Here is a 22,070-nt window from a genome sequence, read left to right as displayed (position 1 = left end):
CTCCCCCTTTCATTGTCTCTCCCCCTCCACCTTCTTTGTCCTTCCCTCTTTCCCTCTCATTTTCCTTACACACACACACTCTCTCTCCCTCTCCATCTCCCTGGGGACAATTTTCTTTTCTTAAATAAACTGTCATAGCTAGTGTTAAAATATGGGCCTTACACGGAGTGGGCACGGCAAGGCAAAGGCATGGGGCCCTGGGCTGGTATAAAACATGGATAATATGCTGTGAGAGGTAATTGTATCTTTTAGCACTGAGATGAGTAGAACAAATGTGTCTCCTCTCCATCCTCCCCTCTCTCTCTCGCTCTCTCTCTCTCTCTCTCTCTCGCTCTCTCTCTCTCTCTCTCTCGCTCTCTCTCTCTCTCTCTCTAAAACTCTCACTCACCCCCCCCCCCCCGCCTCTTCCTTTACACACTGCAGCCGTGCTAATATGATAGAGAGAATATTGGCTGTACATCAGAGCTGCTAACAGTTCATAGTGAGTAAGGGCAAGTATAGAGGGAGGAGAGGACCAAAGTTGGTTGGAGAGGCCTGGAGGGTGAATAACAAGGAGAGGGAGCGTGATAACAAGAGAGTGAGAGAAAGAGAGAAGGAAAGGTGACAGTGCGCCTGGAGATGCAGAAGAGGAGAGCTTGGGATGCATTAAGTCACATTATACTATTTAATTTCACTCCACTCTGATTTTCATGTGGATGCCAGGAACATATGGGAATATCCAGCAACCTGTTTCCCCAAATCATGTTGAGTTTAATGATAAGCTCAACATGACCTTAGCCCCTTTAAGTCCAAAAAAAATAAAAATTTTTTTTTTTTACTTGTTGCAGTTGGCTAATTAGATACAAGTTAAAACGGGTTGCACAGTTTGCTTAGTTGAGCTTCCTGTAATCAGTTTTTCCTTAAGTAAGATCTCTTTGGAGCTTTTGCTTCTGCAGAGTCACAAAGTGATATCAATTGCACCAACGGTAATGTAAAGATATAATCATGCTGCATTTGGGAACCATAAGGTTCTAGAACAATCAATCCTGGCACAGATTCTCTTCCTCTCCTGTTTGTTTCATGTCTGGTCACATTAGAGGCCACCAAACAGGAAGTGAGGTCATATCTCAGCAACACTTTTATGTATGAAAACCAAACTGGGTACATGGACTTGGGACCCCGTCAGAAGGAGACTCAAGAAATCTATTGCCCTCGTGTAGGCGGTGCAATGATAAACATTGCAGTTTGCCTTATAACTGTTTATCTTGTGTCTTGTAATATCATAGGAACCAAGGTTTAGACATGGCAACTTTTCAGGTCAACCTAATTGATGTGGGTGCCATTTTGGAGTTTTTTTTTCAAATCTTTACCAAAATTGACACAGATGTTCTTAAAACCAAGCCTGACAAAACTTTTTTGTTGGCTTTTTGATTTGCAAAAGCATTCATCCAACAGGGACAATTGAAATTGGTGGCAAAGGTGCCAAATGTTGGGTGCGGTCAGAGTACGGTCTAGACCTGCTCTATTTGAAAAACGACTTGAGGTAACTTCTGTTGTGATTTGGCGCTATATGAATAAAAATTGACTTGAAATCAAGTTATATCTCAGCTATATTATTCGAATGATTTTGTTCCATACCAGCCACTTGTTTGCTCTAGAATTTTGACAGGGACCAGGAATTACTTAAACTAGCAATTTTTCGCAAACTCTATAAAAACCAAGCTGTTTCAATTCCACTGGCATGTAATTGCTCTTAACAAGACATCTTACTGGAACACCAACAATTTATTAACTGTTGATTATACTCCATTTATCTTCTAACATTTCTCTCTTTCATTCAATTCCCTCTCATGCTTTACCCAGTAAATTTTTTACTTTACAGTCTCTATCCAGTGTTTTCATTTATTTTGCTTGACAGTTGATAGTTGAGATGGACAGGAAATCAGGGGAGAGAGATGGAACTGAAATTAAACTGATGTGTTGTGGTTATATGGTATGTGTCTTAACCACTGGATCTGAAGAAGTCTTTTTGTATTTCTTTTACATATTCACTGCGCCATTCCCTTTGCCCGCTCCTGTCTTACCACCAATTTCCTGAATATCTTTAAATGTCTCCCTTCTTCCTTTCTCAGTGACACGAAGAACCATCTTGCTAAATCACCTTTTTTTGTCATTGTATACATTCCAAAATATCTCTTTCTATGTCACTGTCTTTCCCATGTATCCTGCTTTTTCTCTGTCAACACTAGTGTGTTTCACATTCATCCAACAAGCTCTACACTCCACCCATTGTGTCTCTCTTTATGTCTCCCTCTCTGTCTCATTTCCTGCCTCTTTTTCTGCCCATTGACAGCTTCACTGGCTGTGGAATGAGGTGTGTTATCAGTGAGTGGTATGTCAGTCAGTCATAGGGCAATACAGCCCAAAGCAGACGGCCTGGGCGGAGAGAGTTTGGCGAGGTGGGATGTATAGGGGCAGAGACAGGGAGTTAGGGATTAGAGGAGGAGATAGGTGAGGAAGAGCAGACAGGCATGAGAGGGGCATCAAGACAGGGGAAGTTCTGAGAAAAAAAACAAAAGCTGGGTGAGCTACAGAGAAGGGGATCCCACTTGCAAGATGGACAGACATGTACTAAGTGCTCTGTGTTCAAAGATGGCAGTAAAGAGAGTGACGGAAGAAACAGAAACAAGGGGCATGAGCAGACAGAAATTGATTGAGGGAAGTACCAGACTATAGGAAGGAAATAAGAGAAACAAGAAAGTGGATAGAGGAGGTGAGTAGAAGGGATAAAGGACTGAGAGGAATGAGAAGAGGAGAGGAGCTGAAGACAGGGAGGTGAAGAGGGGATTGCAGAGGGAGATGGACTGAGAGGTTGTGGAAAATGTGGAGGACAGGTGAAATGGGATCTTCCGTGATAAAAGTAAAAAAGGGACAGTGGAGTGAGTGTAAACTGGTGTCTTACACTGGGAACACTGCATGCGTTGCATGAGTGTGGGGGCTGCCGTTGCTGACCTGCTGCGGAGAAGCACACGTGTGTTCACACGGGCTGCGTCTCTGCTGCGTCTCTGCTGCGTCACTGCTTCTGCCAGCTCTATCTCTCAACATAGAGTTTGCAGGATCTTGAATGTTAGATTTCTTTTCATTATACATTTTTAATTTTTTTTTAAATTTTTTTCTTATTTATTTTTGACAGAAAATGTCACTAAAATGCCACTGTCTCCACATGCAGCTGCTAAAAGGGTTAAAGATATGTTTGTATTTTTTCATGTCTATGACTCATTCAGATTCAGCTCAGACATGGACAACTATAGTGGAAGGTGTCTGTTTTATGTAATGTTGCTGGTATGACGTCAATATGACTATCAACAGTTTTCTGTGTCTATTTTTCCTGGGAGATGCATGTGTCACACGTGAAAAATATAGGCAAGACGCCCAATCTCTTGATTACCTCCGAGGCACATGTCACGCAGGCACTGTGTCCACTCTAACCCGTTAACATGTGCGCTGAAATGAGAACCAAGATGTTCTGCAGCCACCATGCACACACCATGCATCCAGTGTGTTCCTTGCCTTACAGGGACGCAAACAAAATAAATGTAAATATATAAATAAATATTAACCACTAAGTATTCCGCCAAGCCATAGCATAAATAGGCTAATATTTTATTTGAAAATTTATAAAAGGAAATCCGGGAGAGGCTGTATGAATGGGCCTGATGCAGTTGTGAAGATTAATAATAATATTGTTATCCATAACTTACAGGTGCTATGCTCAAGTTTGTCAGAAGAGGAGATCTTAGACCGACAGATGGAGCAAACTGTTTTAAAGGAGGGAGGATTATACTGGGAGCATTGGGGCATTATGTGCTTTTTTTTTCTTTTTCGACTATGGGTAGCTCTCTTTTTTCACCATAGATATGTTTGCATCCCTGTGTCTTCTTAAGGAAAATGGAAAAAGGGCATCTCTTCCAATTGTCAATCATAATCTTTACTAGCATTCAGTAACACAAACACACAGTAACAGTAAGCTCATGCATAGAGACTTCCACTTCTTTAACTTGCGTAAAAAAAAAAACCCACACAGTATTAAAATATGTATCGAGCACTGCTTTACAGTGTTTCATTTATTTTGACCTCAAGGCTGTCACCTCTGAAGTTCTCAAATCAGCAGCCCTGTTCCACCTGTAAATAAAATGTTATTTTTAAGCTTTTCACAGTGTGCAATACATCAGATGTTTGGATAATGTCTGGCTGTTCAGAATAAAAGATTTATTCATTTATTCAGCTAAACTGAACTGCTTCAGTATGAAATTGCATTATGACAGCTGTCTGTCTGGAACGCCCCGCACTCCAAAACTAGTCCCAGCCTATCTACATTTTGATTATGACAATAAAGAGTTATTCACTCTCCAGTTGACTTTTTCAAGTAATTCCTTGCAGCATCAACAACCAAACATGAGTTAGATGTGTATTTGGAAGCAGTATACTTGCTTATATTGCTGAGAGTTTAACCTTAAAGTTACATAGACATTTTCTGCTTAGATGGGTCTTAAAAATTGGCTCTTGAAATTATTCCTGCATACATGAAAGTTATGTAGATAATATAATCTCTTGTATTGTCACTGTGTTAAAGCGTAGGTCAGTGCGTGGGTGGATTGAGTTCATGGAAAATTACATCAGGTCATCAGGAAGTGTTGCTGCATCCCATAGACATCTCCTCATCTATCACTGTGGTCAGCTGTTAGTTAACTATGTACCCCTTTCATGTACAAACAAGCCCACATTTCACCATACTAAGAAAAGTTATATAAAGAAGACATTTGTACATAACTCTATGTTGTAGCATGTGATGTAAGATTTTTAAATACAGATTATCCTTTTTACTGTTTTTACTTTTTAATTTTCCAAAACACCAGACTCGTACTTTTGAAATCAAGTTTTCTGTCTGTAAATCCTGAAGAGTAATATACATGCAGCTGGTTTTGTGTTCCATGCTGGTAACAAAATTTTATGTAAATAAAAAATATTATTTTATACATCACAGTACATTATTTTCCACATTTTCTCTACCTCTCTTACTTTTGTAGCCCACAGCTACAAAGTGAGTTTAGAAGAAACACTGCTGTCCACACTCTGTACTGAGCCATGGCTTGGCAGGAGTGTGAAAATCGAGAAGAGCTTTAGTCAAAATGCCAGCCTACAGATCACTAAAAGCTTTCCACTCAGGGTTTTCCTGGGCTTTTAGAGAGGCTTAGGTGGTAACATTGCCAGTGGGGTGGGTTTTACACAGGGAGAGGGTGCTTCGAACTCCCTAAGAGCACAGAAACCTTTAGAAATGAAGTTGAAGGAAATTATTTAATAACGACAGGAAAATAATGAAATTTGTCTTTGAAAAGGAGATGTAAAATATAGTATGTGCATTTCATTTGATGGCCTTGAGAAACTGTACATGGTGATACAGTACATGGACAATATTACAGCCACCAGTCACAAAATGGCAGAAGTTATAAAATTTTGCTAAAATTAACATAGTATCACATAATGTGAAAATATGTAATGTAAGAATAGTTTAGTGCTAATGCATGTTTTAGTTTTAACATGAGCTTTGGCTTTGCAGGAATTTGCAGGTGAAAACACTAACCATAGGCAACCAGGCCAAATACTAATGGAGCCATGAATAGTGGCAGGGACCACAGGTGGTGCAGGGGTTAAGATTCAATATCCAAGCTGGCCCAGGATTGAACCCTGCTGAACCCATCTCTCCTTCCAGTTTCAGCTTTAATCTGAATGTGACAGAGAGTCTGAGTTTACAGGAAAGAAGGACATAGCAGCGGGAGGAAAAGAGAAAACAAAACAAACCAAAGTAATAAGGAACAGCTGTGTATCCAATTGCTGAGCTACAGCTTAAGTTGGCATGATTATAATTATTTTTTAGATATTGCAATCACAGTCGTTAAAGGAAGACTCAGCTATTTGTGTTATGGGTACACATTGCACATTGAATGGTTATTATTGGGCAGATAGACTTAAATAACATGTACATCCCCAGGATATTCAATCAAATGAAAAATACAGCAGACACCTACGGTACATACAGGCAAATTGCACAATTATTAATCATGTGAACACATAATCAATTACATTTAGGAATCATTATTTGTATGCTCTATTGTAGTTCAGTGTACATTACTGGTCAAAAGTTTTAAAACACCCTAATTTTTCCAGTTTTTATCCTAATTTCACCAGTTCAAGCCCAATGAATAGTGAACTGCCCAAGGAAAAAAGATGAACAAAACCCAAAAAATCAAGTAAATTTCATAGAAATCTGGCCGCCTTCAGGGATTAAGACATTCCAAGAAGGAAAGAAATGAAAAGAATGAAAGAAACAATTCCAACAGGTTTTTTCATGTCTTCTGTCAGCATTATTAGGACAATACTGTACTGCAGAAAGTAGTTCTGTATATTGCTATGAGAATGATGCGAAAAATACAAGTAACAAAGAAAGACAGACTGGTTGGTCAGGGGATCATCCTACAGCAAGATAATGAGCCAAAACATTAGAAGAAAACAACCAGACGGTGGTTCACATGATAAAAGAGCAGCACAGTCTCCAGACTTAAACCCTATCAAGCTGGTTTAGATGAACTGGACCAAAGGTGAAAGCAAAGCAAACTAAGTGCAACATATGTGTGGGAACTTCTTCACAGTGTTGAAACACACTTCCATCTGATTTCCATTGTAGAAAGAACGCCACAAGTAGGTTAAGCTGCTTGAATGCGTCAAAAATTTAGATTAAATTCAGTTTAAGAAGATTCCATGATTCCTTGTTATTTTAATTTCCAATTGTTTATTTTTTATGCTTAATTTCAGGAACACTGAGATATGAAATAAGAGTGAATTTGAAAATAGAGGTGTTCTGATACTGGTAGTGTTTATCTGAAAATCCTTGCAATGATGGTACCTTAAAGTGCTTTATTTAAAAGGCCTCACAAAATTAAATATCCCCTGTATAAATGGAAGAGGCTAGGTAGAGCTTGAAGTTGTCATTTCCTTTCCTCTGGACTTAGTGGACACAGTTCAAATGAGACTAGTTATCAACACTAAAGAATTCTCTGACTACTTTCCTCTTTTTTTCTCTGTTCTCCAAGAACTCTGAAGTTACACTGGCTAAAAGAGACAAAGAGAGGTAGAGGAAAGAAGGAGGTAAAAATACAGATGGACAGGGAAAAGGAAAAACGGAGGGAAAGTGTTTGTGAAAGCTAACAAAGGGGAGTTGGCTGTGTTTCAAAAGGGTGCGTGGCAGCTAAGGAGGATGAAGCGCTTCAGGATTCATTTACATCAGGCCTGACAACTGCCTCACATCTCCCCAAGAGCCACACTCCTCTGGCTTAGAGATTCCTAAAGAGGGCCCTTCTTCTAGCTCCCTCTCTTACACCCGCTCTCTGACTTTTCTTTTTCTCCCTCCTGTCTCTTTTTTTCTCTTGCCTTTTTTTCAGTCTTATTCTCTCCCGCTCTCTCTCTCTTGTGCTCTCATGCGCTTGCCAGTCTTCAATCAGCCATCATGAAAGTGTCTGTCTGGGCGTCTTAACTATCCTCTGAGAGGCAGACACTTGTCTGGGCCTGCCTTCATCCCCTAAAGGCGTTTTTTGACTTGGACTTATTTCCCTCCTCACACCTTTTCAACTTCCCTAAAGAGCTGACAACAAGTGAGAGCGACAGGGCAAGATAAACATGAGGGAAAGAGACAGGAAGGAAGATGAGAGGGGGAAGTCGTTGTCTGAGAGGGAAAAGAAAGTAAAGATAGTTATGAAAAATAGGGAGAGAGAGGGAGCAAATGAATATGAGGTAAGGGAACTCAAAAACAGAAAAAGGTGAGGGAATCGAATGACCTCATGGAGAGGAGAAAGGACAAAGCAAGGAGGACCAGAGTGGAAGAGAGACAAGGAAGATGAAGAAGGAGAGGGGGACTCTAGTTAGACAGGGAGAGTCACGTTTATCAGTAGTCCCACAGTGTGTTTCCCAAACACAGGATTTGGAGATGGGGTAAAGGGAGAGAGTGGGACAGGGCACATTAAAGTTTTTTGGTTTGATGTAAGAGGGAACTGCTCCTGCTTTGACGGTGTTGTCTGCCGTGCAGTTTTTAATATTCATGCAGCAGATCGGGAAAGGAGAGAGGAGATATTGGTCAAACAGAAAGCTAATTTGCAGCTGAGGCAGTTTAGCCTGAGGCTCTTTCTGCTACTGGGGAAATGAGCTGGAAGATTAGCTGTATGTATAATTCACACACACATGGTCACACACGCATGCATAGTGTGTGCATATAGTTTTGTAAAAAGATGCACATATTCACACACAGAGCAGCTGCCACTCTCTCTGAGACGTGTGTTTCAGCAGTAACCGGCTGCTAGGCCTTTACTGCTGCATCTGCCCCTCGGGCCGCTCCATTACATGTACTTAGGTTTCACTGTGGCACTTAGACTGTTAATGATATCCAGTAATGCTTCATGTCAATGCTGATTTTTTTAGTTGATCATCTTTTCTTTTGTTGTTTATTGTCATTTATGAGAATTGGTTGATATAGTGTAACAGAATTTAATGATCCTTTTTGGTTTTCTCTTCCAGAAATGATCAGATAAATAGACACCCAGTATATACACAGATTTTCATCTCACTGTGACTGATTTCCAGGTCCATGACAGACGTGTGAGTCTATTCCTGGATGGGCTTGAGGAGGATGGGACACCATTTGACACACGACCTCTGACTGCAAGACTCTTTGATATCAGCGAAGATGGTGCCATGTGGGTGGGACTCAGCTCTAACGGTAAAGATTTAATATTTTTAACATGTTAACAAGTTAAATTAGTGCTATGAGTTGAAGATTCCTCAGATCAGTACTGTACTCAGTAGTAGTGGTACTGTTTTCTTCCAAATGTATCAAAATGATAAAACAATGAATAAATCTAATTTCGTTATACATTCAATTAAAGGGTATGTGAGTTTCAATATGGCCAGCCCAGAAATGATCAATAATCAGTTACCAGTGTTTGACCATGTTTAAAACTACAGCAGAAACCTCAACTAGTAAAGCAGAAATTTTTGTTGGCTCCACCTCGATCCTCCTCAGCAGGGACCACCATCGGTTTTTTTCCACAAAGTGGAGAAAAATTACCTCTTAGTTTATCATGTCTGTATATCTTAATATGGTGTCAATGACTACTCCACCTTTATTTTCCTCCCAGCATTTATCCCCCTTCAACTACACATCTGTGATTGATTGGTGAGGCCTGGGAGCCGTCTCAGAGTCAATAGGAGAGAAATTGAGAGAAAAATGATATCCGTTCATCTCCAGGGTGATAAACGAGTGTTTTTCTTCTCGTTTATCAGGCATTGATCGCTAGTTCACTGCAGGTAGCATCTGATCAGCTGAAGATCACATCAGAGGGGGTGATCAATACAAGTGATTGGCTCGGGGGTAGAGAGGGAGAGTGTGTGTGTGTGTGTGTGTGTGTGTGTGTGTGTGTGTGTGTGTGTGTGTGTGTGTGTGTGTGTGTGTGTGTGTGTGTGTGGTGTGTGTGTGTGTGCGCGCGTGCGTGTGTGTGTGTGAGTGAGAGAGAGAGCTGGTGGTTGGGTGGGTGTGTATAGGTGTGTGTGGTTGTTGAACCTTTGTTTGTGTTTGGAATTCTGATCAGTGGACTGATTATGCGAATGCTGATCAAATGTATTGATTAACAACTATGTGTGTTTTTGGAGGGGATCCTGCTAACTGAAAACTGTGTGTATGATAAGTACAATGAGAAGTTGGCAAGGGAAAAGCTTATGCCAACCACATTTGTAAAGAGATCGATAAGGATAGCAGTTATATCAAAAGAGGAACAGAACTGTCCTGAATCAGCTGCTGATAACAGATCAATAGTAACTTTTAAGTGAATGGACATGGGACATTAAAGTTGTTATTGGATGTTTTTTGGAATGTTTATGGTTGGCATATTTCAGCGATACCTATTCAGTGTATTTACATACATGCATTAATTACACATTTCTATATACTAATTTCCAGTCTGCCATTCCCATGCAGGATTCAGATGCCCTTCACATGCATGGGTGATTCACAGGAAACAATGCAGAATGTAATCCAGCGTTACTGTTTGTAATTCTTTTGACATTTATATTGGCCTCACTGATTACTGTTCAGATGGATTAAGTTGTACTAATGCATTAATGTTCCTCAAAAGCATTCAATTGGCAAGTGCTGAAAGCAACCAATCATTAAAATGAATCTGCAAAACAAGACATGATTGTTTTTGGCAGGTTTAAATATTGCAGGTAGTAGTGAAACATGAGGAAACAGAGAGTTGCAGGCAACAGGTTTCAAAACTAACTTTTCAGCAATATCCTCTTACTGTATTGTTGTGTGGAAAAGTGAAATTAGATCAGAGTTGCACATGGCTTGATGGCAAAATGCCAATTGCTGACTGACTCATTTTTTAAAACAAAGGTTTTTGGTTGCACAGTAAACGGGTACACCAGTTCCTCTTATGTGGGTATTTGCAATGTAGCGGCATTTTGGAAAAAATACTGTATAAATGCGATCTATTTCCCAAATACAATTTCTGACAAAACTGTGACAAAAAAGTGTTTTAGTAATCTTAAATATTGAGAGTTCTGACAGGGCCAGTGAAGGACTGAGATGAAAAAAAGAGACAAAAATCATACATAACCCGTAGTTGCCTCTATTAACTGTCATCACTTCTAAAAACATAAAAACAAAGAAGAGGAAACTGAGAAAGACGGATGACAGAATGCAAAATACAGAGAGAAAAGACAGACCTACAGAGAGAAGAGAGAATTAAGGCTTATACCTTGCATCATCCCAGTAACAATAGAGAGAATGCTTTTCAGAGGAAGGCATAATCCCATTTCCACACGCTAAAGAAATCCTGAGCCAAAGCCTAAGGCTGCACAACCACACACTGTTCTAACACACTTACATCCCATAACACTGTCTCACTCGTGCTCTGCTTTACACACGCAAAAACCCCAACACACACACTATAGTTGGCTCAAACATGGCAAAGCCTCTCTCAAATGCAAATACACACATAGATGAACACACTTGTACACTCTCAGTTCTCTAAAGTGGGAATGTTTTTTGGAATACACACAGGAAAGCCTCAAACACACGTGCACACACTTTCACAGACAAAGCTAGACATGGCATGGGTTCTGTCGATGCTCAGAGACGTTATCCGTTTTCTAAGAGTTCCTGTCAAACTACACAGAAGTTTGTTGGACACTAAAAGACTCTGACTCTCTTTGGACCAGCATCATTGTCTTTGTGGGTCTCTTATGTGGGTCTCTATCCAACATTGTCATGTATGTATGGTCGTCTGTGGAGATGTGTTGGGGGTTTGCCTGTGCTTATTTGTGTTTGATGGTGTTTCTTGTCTGCAGTCCAGAATCCACATGTGTGTCTGGACATTGTGCTCACATGTTTAAGATATTTCAGTGTATGTCTGCTTGATAATCAGACTTTGGCATTTAGGCATATTTGATATATGTGGCATCTCTCATCCAACATCTTTACATTTACCTCGCTGTGTTCCCAAGTTGAAACCTGTTGTCACATTTTCTAATCATTTTAAAGTATTTTGCAGTTTAATTAATGATGAAAATAATAGTTAATTGTAACTACTGCATACTCAATATTTTGTTTTCCACCTTTTAAAAACAGTGGAACTTTTCCACAAAATGATATAAATTAGTCCTATATAGACGGTGGTTTAGACACACAGCTTTCTACAATAAGGAATCAGATTAGTTAAAAAAGTAAATCCTCTGAAACACTGTTTTCTGCAGTAGAGGTAATGGGGGAAGCCAGTAGGTAATACCTGTTATCCTTAGACAGGCCTGTTTTGGCCCTGGCCTCAAACCAAGCTAATTATTTTGCCCTTATAAGTCTTTTTGCTCTCTAGTGGAAGCAAATGTAGGCTGTGGCAGACCCTGTTCGGCTTTGTTTCATGAACTTGGCCATTATAAGCAGCTGTGGGCAGTCTCACTTAGCTGGTATCAAGAAACTGATAAGATAATCTACTAAATACTGTGAAATCCTCTCACTCACTTCCTTCAGTACAAACCCATTAACACCTTCTTCGTGTTCTTTTCTCCTCTCTTTTCATCTCTCCAGGGTCTAATCAGTTCATTGGGTGGATGCAGGACTTTAGATTTTATCCCGCCACTCTGACCAACAGGTGAGTTGGATAAAGCGAGACAGAGAGACAGGTAATGAGCAGCTATCTGCCGAGAGGCAGTGAGGAATCACAAAAGGACCAAAGGAAATGAGTGTTGTGAAAGAAGAGGTTAGATGGAAGAAGGAAGGGAACCATGATTCACACAGGCAATGGAGGGGAAGTCATAGCTCTAGATAGATTGATTAAAGAGAAAAGGGGATAAAATAAGGAGGAATAGACAGAGATACTGTACAGGTGTGATAAAAGGAGAGATGGTTAGAAGGGGAAGGCTAATCATTGCATCTTAAGATCCATACTACTTCCAGAGGATTTTCCTGAGAATTCAATAAAAGGCAATTAGTGTTTTGCTCACCAGTAATGTGCACACAGTAAGGACTTCGAGCTTACAGGTTTGTCTCATCAAGATTGGGATGAGACAAAATGAGGGATTGAGTTTTCAAATTATGCCTTTGATTTTTCACTTTGCACTAAATGTTCATTTAATAGCCCCTAAACAGGTGCTTTAAGATTTTATCTCAGACTTCATGTTGTTGTAAAGGTGTGTTGTTTGTTACCGTAATTTTTGTACAACTTCACTATCACTGCACAACATGGATTATATTAACAGTCCATACCCCACATTTTGGGAATTCCTGTGTTTTTCTTTTGGTGTTTCATATGTTTTATATTTAATTATATTTTATATAAAACATAGCCATGTGATTTGAGTCGAATATATTTTCATGAAAACTGCTAACTCATTAAGCAGCATTTTACTTATATAATACTGTACAAAATGGTACACTTTTCCTTTTCTCATCTCTGTTTACTATGCATAGGATTACATTTTGCTCCAGTGTTGTATTATAGTTTAATATAATCTACTGTGTCTTGTTTTAACAGGGAAATAGTAGAGTTGTACTCAGGAGTCCTGCCTGAGCTCCATGCCCAGTCAGAGTGTCGCTGTCCTCCCAGTCACCCCAGAGTACATCCTTTAGTTGAGAGGTACAGTATCACAACTTCTCATGTACTGTATATTTTAAGTGAAAATAATTTTTATCCACATCAGTCCTCTGCACAGCAGTTATAAAGATTTTTTTAAGAAATCTATGTATTTTGATGATCCTGCATTTTGGTCCCTTCTAAATGCCTGTTGTGGAAGTCTTAAGTGTTAATGTAAATAAGAGTCCTCTGTTGAAAAACCCATATTATCATGGTCTTATTTAACTGGTACTGTTGTTTACCTGACACCGTTTACAGATATTGCATTCCCAATGCTGTGGAGGACACCACCAATGACAGAGTCTTGAGACTGAACCTTAATGCCCATCCACTCAGTTATGTCAATGATCAGGACATGGGCACCACATGGCTTTCTAAGATCATGACCACACAGGAATTGGATGAAGGAGTCACAATTACAGTGGATTTGACTAATGGACAATACCAGGTAACAGGTTAAATAGAGATTTTGGTCTACTTTTCAAACATGATGAATGAAAAGATGTTGCTCTTCAGAACCAATCAATCAAACAGCAACCACTTAGTCTCTGCCTTGTTTTGTGAAAGACGGAAATCAGTGCAGCAAGAACGTATATAATACGGTCGAACGCCAACTGCCAGTTCCTGTTAGCACAGGCTTTGACTTGCGCTTTACAGGTTTAGTTTTAGTTTTAGTTCACTTCTCAAGGAGGCACATCATTAAATTTGCAAAATAAAATGACTAAAATCACCCTCCCAAAAAAAACAACCACTGATGGACTTAGCCGATCGCCGATATGGTACAGCCATTGTCGGATAATTTGTATTGACCCAGTCAAATGTGAATCATTCTAGGTCATTGTTTCGTATATCGGCATCCTTACCTACTCCTTTGTTAGCTACTTCGGGTTGGACAGTAAACTAAATCCTGTCATTATGGAGTGTGTATTTGAAATTGTAAAATACAAACACTGTACTGTATCTATCTGCCTGCACCTGTGTGTGCTGTGGACAGTAGTTTCATCCGCTTTCTATGGGCTGCAGTGAGAGACAGATGGGGGCAAAGAGAGAGAGAGAGGGAGGGAGAGGGAGAGATTGCTGGATTTGGGCGTTGTCGACACTGGGTTGTCAAAAGACTCATCCCTCTTCTCTCTGAAGTGTGTATGTGAGTGTGAGCAGGATTTTGGGAGCTGTCCTGACGTGGTCGCTCAACTCAAGTCCCTAGATAAAAGACATTTTCTGAAGTTCGGGGTATGTGTGTTAGTGTGTGTTTGTGTGTGTGTGGGTTTGCGCAGTGGTGGTGGCTTAATGCGCTCCCTGCTGTGTAACCCACTGTCCAAGCCCACACTGTAGTGGGGCAGATAACACTTAACACACACACCCACACCTACACACAGACAGGCACATGGTTTAGTGGGAAACTACTTATGTGTGTGTTTGAGTAAATATGTGTCTATGTGTTGTGTGAGGGCTGTATGTAAAAAAAAAAACCTGTACTTATAATTTAGGGCTGTCCATGCATAAAGACAACTAATGATTTATGAGTGTTTTTACCATTTGAACAAGACTAAGACAGCACAGGAAATTAAAATGCAGTTTGGATCAACACACAACAACTGACAGATATGTTTTAATGTTTTGTCCATACCATTTAAATGCATGAAGGGGCTGAAAATTAGTAGAACCTCTTAGTATAATGCAATGCAAAACAACAAAAGCTCTTATTATGGTCTTGAATATTACTATAGAGATTAATTAATATGTCTGACACAGTGTCAACAAAATCTTGACATTAACAGCTTCACCATTGTAGAATATATTGCATGCCTGCTGTCTTGAATTGCATTACATTGTATTGTTCATATGCAGCTGTATTGCAAATCTGGTTCCATTCATGCTAACCTGTACCCCTCTCCTCTCCAGGTATTCTACGTTATAATTCAGTTTGGTGGCCTCTTGCCTGAATCAGCTCTGATCCAAAGGCGGAGGCTTAACCTCACAGAACCTGAGAGTGGAACCACCACAGAACAGCCCTGGTTAGACTGGCAGTACATGGCTAGAAACTGCAGTGTGTTTGAAATGCAGAACAATGGACCTTTACTGAGACCAGACTCCGTCAACTGTCTGCAGCTACCCAGGTAGGTATGATATGTGAATGTGTGGGTGTGAAAAATAGTCAGTCATTGAATATATTAATATTAACTGTAAACTACTAATATAATACATATTTATTATGTACTGACATGCTGAAACACTAATGTGAACACTAATGACTGAACAGTCAAATGAAAATACAAAAACTATACTTCTAAATTTGGGGATTTTTTTCAGACAAGGTTATCCTTTGTGGTTTGAATATTTTGGCCTTCCTCAGATATTCATAAAACCCTTTGAAAACCTATAAAATACATATTGAAATTCGAAATATGTTTTAGTCCTTTACTTTGTCAATGGTCAGATAAAGATAAAGATGTCTCTGGCCACAGATTGATCATTCCATTTGAAACTGCCTCATCTATATGTGGAAAAGCTGAAAATAATCTTCTCAGTCAGGCTTTTTCTGTTTCTCCCCAGAGCAGGACCACATGTTCTCACTGTATGCTATTGGGTGGTCATGGCCTCTTCAATGCAAAGGAGATTACACAGAAAATTTACTGGCAAGACTAAATAAAACAGGGTATGAACAGACGATCACATTTAAAAGAAAATTTATGCACACACCTGTTTGTGTGTGCTAGTGCATGTACTAACATACGCAAAACATAAGTCAAAAGAAATCAAAGGAAATCAAACATATACCCATTACACACACACAGTAAACACACGTACACACACTGGGACTGGATTTATAAAGCTAACCACCTACAGCGTTGGTCTTAGCATATGACTGGTAACAGGCGATTGGCACTAAATAGAGAAATGGATTTGGAATGTAGTCTAACATTCACACACAGTCTTACACACTAAATCTTGGCATAGCTGCTTGTATCAAGGCCTTCGTTGGCACTAGATAGAACAGGTACGAATAGATCACATATCATTTAGACACTGCTTATTTTTCACTTGACTGACAAATGATATCACATATAACCTTTCCTGGCACAGATATACGTATTAGCTAAATTGGCATGGGAGCAATTGAACCTTACATTGGCAACATAATAACACACTCTGTGATGTTAAAGTTCATAATTATATCAAAAAGAGCAATGTCTTAGATCTTGCAAGATTTATGTTATTTTTATCTTGCAAGATTAATTTAATCCTGCAACCGACATTCCATCCTCTGAGACCATGGGAGTGTCTGGAAAGATAAATTTAAGAGAGCCCCAGTCATTTCAGGTGTTTTCATACCAGTCAAGTACAGTTCTGCTCCCGGAGCACTGTCAGTGATCCATTTGCATCCTTTCCACATGTAAAGATAAACAGGTTATTTTACGAGGAAATAGAAATGAGCATCCAGCAGTGGGTAATGTTTGAAAAGAAAACTGTTTTGTATTGAATCCTGGCTTAAATTTGAACTGCATATGAATAAACTCATAGGGATACAAATATATTTTTTTGTTATTGTTTGGAATAATTTGCTTAATTTTTTTTGTATGGTGAAAAACCCATAAGCTTGACCTCTGTAATATTGCTTGCACTGCTCAACAGCACAGAATTTACCAAGTTTCGATTCTCTCAAGCTTAACTAGCTAATCAATGATGTGTCAATTACACATCATGGGTAATGTCAAGGTGGAGCAGTTGCATATACTGTAAATGGAAACTATTCCCACATGCACCTGGTTGCACCAGAAAAAAGGTTTCAGTTGTGAACAGTAGTTTGGTGTTCAGATAGTTGAATGTTTCAAAGTGTAGGATCCCCATGAAATTGGTTAGCGAAGGTGGCGAGTGCTTAAATAAGTGGCCTAAATAAGAGTGTGCATGTGTGCACCCATATGTGTGTCTTTATGTGTTCATAGCTGCTATCAGGTGTGTTGCAAACAAGTTTTTCTGACCTTATCTATCAATATGTGAACACCCTGAACTCAAGCAGAAGCACTAAACACGTACATATGGTTATGTTACGAATGCAAAGCCAAAACACACTTTTGTGGACAATTACCCATATGTATACAATGTTTGCAGCTATATATGTGATACTGTGTATACTATTTATTATATTCCAGAAGCCAGAGTAATATAAACCAACACACACACACACTCACACACACACACACACACACACACACACACACACACACACACACACACATACACACATACATATACATACATGTACAAGAGAAGTGGCCTGAATAAGTCTTTCAGAATTAACTGAAGACAAAGAGGTGGAGGCTGCTATGGGTAGAGAAAGGAAGAGAGAAAGTGAAGAAGAAGCTTATAAAGCTTATAGAGGTAACGACAGAATAATAATAGTTTTGTCTTCTTCACTGTACTTGTGTATTTGGTTGTGCTGTATTATTTGCAGTATACTAATGCCTGACCAGTAGATGACTTATGAGGCTGGGTGTTAAAAAAAACACCTGATAACTGTTTATCAGCTTATGATAATTTAATAACATAAATCACAACCGTGATATGGATCTTTTATATTTGTAACTGGAGAACTAAAGAACTTTGACGAAATGTGACCAAGAGGCATACTAAGAGGGGCATTACAGTGTAGAAGTCAACTTGTCAGTGCTGTCTTGCTTCAAAGCTGGCTTTCTCAATTTCTCAGACCACAATAGTTATAGATCTGCATTAAGCTAAAATTGGCCAATATATTTAATATATATCAGTCTGGCTGATCGATCACTCTAACTCTCAGATGTTACTATTCCAGGGCATCACTGCTAAATTGAGATATAACTGGCATGTCCTCACAGATTAAAAAAAAATCCTTTCCAACTTGATAATTTTATTGAAATGTTATATTTTTAAAAATCCAATTTTTTCAGTTTTTGTTCATGCTCAATTTGTCTGTTTATGTTCCTTGTGTTCCAGCGATGTTCCCTTCTCAGGAGGTAACATCACATTCAGCCTGCTGACCCCTCAGCCAAACCTGAGGCCAGGCTATAATGACTTCTATAACACTCCTGCCCTGCAGAAGATGGTACATGCCACCCAGGTCAGGATTCATCTGAGTGGACAATACCACACCAGAGTAGCTGGGGTGAACCAGCGGCACAGATACTATGCTATCAATGAGATCACCATCAGTGGCAGGTGAGGAGTTAGAAACATTTATCCATTTATCCAAGTATCTCATCTGTCTGTTGAAGAGCTTAAATTGTAAAAGTTAAAGTAGAAAGTCAAAATGTCATGCATGAAATATAGCTTTTATATCTTAAAAGGCAGTTTGTTGTATTTACTATTTATAAAAAAAAAATTAAAAATTAATAAAAGCATAATTAATAATAACAGTCCGTCCTGACACTTGGCAAAATTGTATTAAAGTTGTGTGACTGGTTGAAAAAAAACATCTTTTCAGTGTTGATTTGTTATGTGTTATCACAGTTCAACATGTAGAAAAATATCATGACACAGACTGTTGAGTTTCAGCAGCAGTTTTTGAGAGTAGTTGTGAACACATCTCTTCATTAGACTGACAGAGTGACTGTTTTTTATGACTGTGGTAATTATAGGATTATGCAGAAGGCAATCATCTCTAACTCTTTCTCTCCCTCCCCCTCCCTCTAAGCTGTTTTAATTAGTATCTTGTTACAGTGAAGTAGGAGAAACAGAGATTTAGAGCTGCTGAAATCTCATCTGTGTATTCTTCATCCCTCCTCATGTCCCCTTCTTTCATTATACATCTATCTATTTCTCTCTCACTTTATTCTTTATAAAGCATGTAAATAGGCATGTTGAGCACCCAACTTGAGCACGTGTGTCCTTATGTATCCCTCCACTCATGTTTGTCCTACATGTCAGAACAAAGGCCCTTTTTACTCCAGAAACACTATCTTTTTCATAAAGTAAATAGCAAATAGTTTTTATGGCTCAACCACTTTTAATAACTATATATCAGCGGCCCCCTAATTTTTATGCCTCCACAGTGGTGACAACTGTGGCCGGAGGCATTATGTTTTTAGGTTCTGTCTGTCCCATTCTTGTGAATACGATATCGCCTTGAGGGAATTTCTTCAAATTTTCCGGAAACATTCACTTGGATTCAAGGATAAAGTGATTAGATTTTGGTGATAAAAGGTCAAGGTCACTGTGACCTCATGTCCATCCCATTCTTGTGAACACAATATCTCATGAACACCTTGAGGGAATTTCACAACATCTGCCGCAAACTTTCACTTGGACTCAAGGATGAACTGATGAGAATTAGATAATAAAAGGTCAAGGTTACTGTGACCCCACAAAACATGTTTTGGCAATAACTCAAGAATTCATAGGCTAATTATGACTTAATTCCTTTTATTAAATTCATTCCAAATGGTCCCTACATATATGAGTCTGGACAGACATGGATATAAACTGCAACTTGACTGGTTGGGTTAGGGTTAGAGCATACAACCACAAGGCAGTTATTCCATTTTTTTTTTTTATCTTTATTTTTTTAATGTATGTATTTATTTATTTTTGTGACAGCACTGCAAATTGAGCTGCAAATCTGAACCTTTATTATCTGACATACATGCCAGTACCAATATACTGTATCTTCAATAACTTAACATTGACCCATTCCAGTTTATCGATCAAGTAGTTTTTCATTTGTTATTTTCCCAGATTGGGAATGCAGGGTTAGTCAATTATTTACCTGCCACCAAAAGAAGAATATGAAGATAGTTGAACCAAATTATTTAATCAAAAACTCCATAATAGGGTATGATGTTTTCATCTGTAAAAGGAATAGACATTGTTATCTATACTTTTGGCAGAGAAACGCTCTCTTTTATTCTTTTAAATCACTTTTCCTTAGTCTCTTAATTTCAGTTGACCAACTTTTCTTTTTTTGCCAAATACGTTTCTCTGAGGACCACTTTGTACATTGTGTCACACTCTAGCCTGGTAAATGTACTCATAGTAAATTATAAAGAATGACTTTTCAAAAAGCCAGTTCATTTTTTAGTTTTACATCAATTTACTTGATTAATAATCTTCTATATTAGTTGTATGACTGTTATAAGTTACAGTGTTGCAATTTTCTTGTCAGTTCTTTCAGATTTACTTCAGTGAATCACATCATTGCTACATCTCAAATGAAATGAAGCTAAGACTTGCAGGCTACCACAAAACAGAAATAGTTCACAAAAAGACTTTTATTTAATGAGAAATAGAGAAAATCTGATTATATGGTTCAGATTTGATTAATCTAGTCATCTTACACAGAAGGAAGAATGACAGACAGAAAGCAACTGAATATCTGAATGAATAATTAAATGACTGTCGTGCAGTATGTCTGTGTGTCTGTGTGAGAGAGAGAGAGAGAGAGAGAGAGAGAGAGAGCGCGAGAGAGAGAGAGAGAGGACTGTCTGCTACCTGTTATGTTGCTCTGATAATTCTCAGGATGGCATTTATAAATGTTGAATGGGAACTTCCTAATGGCACTACTGCTGTTCCATGGACAACGGACAAGTGGGGGGGAACTCTCTATGAGGGAGGGAGAGCTTTTGTCATGTTGTTTTCTTACCTCTTTGTTGCTATATTTGTGCATTACATTTTCAATTTAAATTTCAAGTTTTGATTAACAAATATGTACAGCACAATTTTGAGGTCTCCCTAATATGTTTGTCTTTTCTTTCTTTCTCCCTTCCTCCCTTTCTCTGTCATCTGGACAGATGTGAGTGTCACGGCCATGCAGACCATTGTGATACCAGTGTTACACCTTATCGCTGTCTGTGTCTGCCTGAGAGCCACGCAGAGGGAAACGATGTGAGTAACGTGTGGTCACAAAAACATTGAAACCCGATTTGTAATTTTAACCCCTTTTAGAAATGGTAGTGGTGGACATCAAACATCCAGTGTTAGTGTTTTACACAGTATATGAAGTTATTAGTGGGTCATGTTGACACGTACAAATTCTCTAGGAATTTCTATTCCCAATCATCAATGTCAGTGTTAGATCCAGATATTCAGAATCAGATGTGTTGTTCAAGCACATAATCACACACACACACACACACACACACACACACACACAGAACACAGAGGAATCCCCCTGGGGGAAATCTCCTCCTGGTCTTAATTAAGCACTTTCCTCCTTAACGACATAGAGGGGACTTCGCTAATAAATTACACACATACACACACAAACACATTTATTAGAACCCCTCCGTCAAAGAGATTTTTCCTTCTTTTTGTCTAGTAGAAAGATGGAGTTAACTGCCATGCTTTGGATGCATGTTATACCAGCAGTGCCAGGTGGTTCTGCTTCGAACATGGCATTTGGGTTAATGGACAGCTATCAGTCAGCAGGCAACTGAATGTGTGGTTTCTGTCTTGGACATTTTCTATTACATCTACTGTAGTCAAATTCTAATACATCTAATAGTGTTCATTTGCTTTTGCATTGCCTTACTTTGTCAGAAAAATGATTTAAAAATATTTAAACCTGAAAAGATTGTCTGAATGCTAGCTGTAATGTGATGTGGTTTGTTTTTATTTTCCCATTAACATGCATTTGGAGAGAAAAGGGAAGCCTTGAACTGAGTTTGATATCTTTGTGAATCCCACATGAGCCAGTTCTTAGTGTGTGATGGTTTACAGTTGGGCTTAAATAGCATGATTAGCATAATTGTTTTTAAGTCAAAAGCATCTTATTTTTTCACAGTTGATTTTTTGGTCTATTTCTGGTCAAAGTTAACAATATGATATCACAGCAGCTATTCACACTCTGGTATGCCGCAGAATGTTTGGCTACAATTTGATTTTCAGACT

The 22,070-nt window shown here is 38.9% G+C and overlaps 1 protein-coding gene across 1 annotated transcript in view; it reads left to right on the top strand.

Moving 5' to 3' along the window:
• The window catches only part of ush2a (Usher syndrome 2A (autosomal recessive, mild)), a 205,466-nt gene that overhangs the window by 16,279 nt on the left and 167,117 nt on the right, over positions 1–22,070 (top strand). Inside the window, 7 exon segments of the mRNA XM_056372888.1 lie at positions 8,668–8,803; positions 12,167–12,230; positions 13,113–13,214; positions 13,470–13,659; positions 15,114–15,328; positions 18,183–18,404; positions 20,972–21,065. Coding sequence (XP_056228863.1) covers positions 8,668–8,803; positions 12,167–12,230; positions 13,113–13,214; positions 13,470–13,659; positions 15,114–15,328; positions 18,183–18,404; positions 20,972–21,065 — 1,023 coding nt within the window.

This window comes from Seriola aureovittata, chromosome 1, assembly GCF_021018895.1.
Source record: "Seriola aureovittata isolate HTS-2021-v1 ecotype China chromosome 1, ASM2101889v1, whole genome shotgun sequence".
Classification (NCBI taxonomy): Eukaryota; Metazoa; Chordata; class Actinopteri; order Carangiformes; family Carangidae; genus Seriola; species Seriola aureovittata.
The sequence above is the reverse complement of the archived record's forward strand: the minus strand, read 5'-3'. Positions and strand labels throughout refer to the sequence as shown.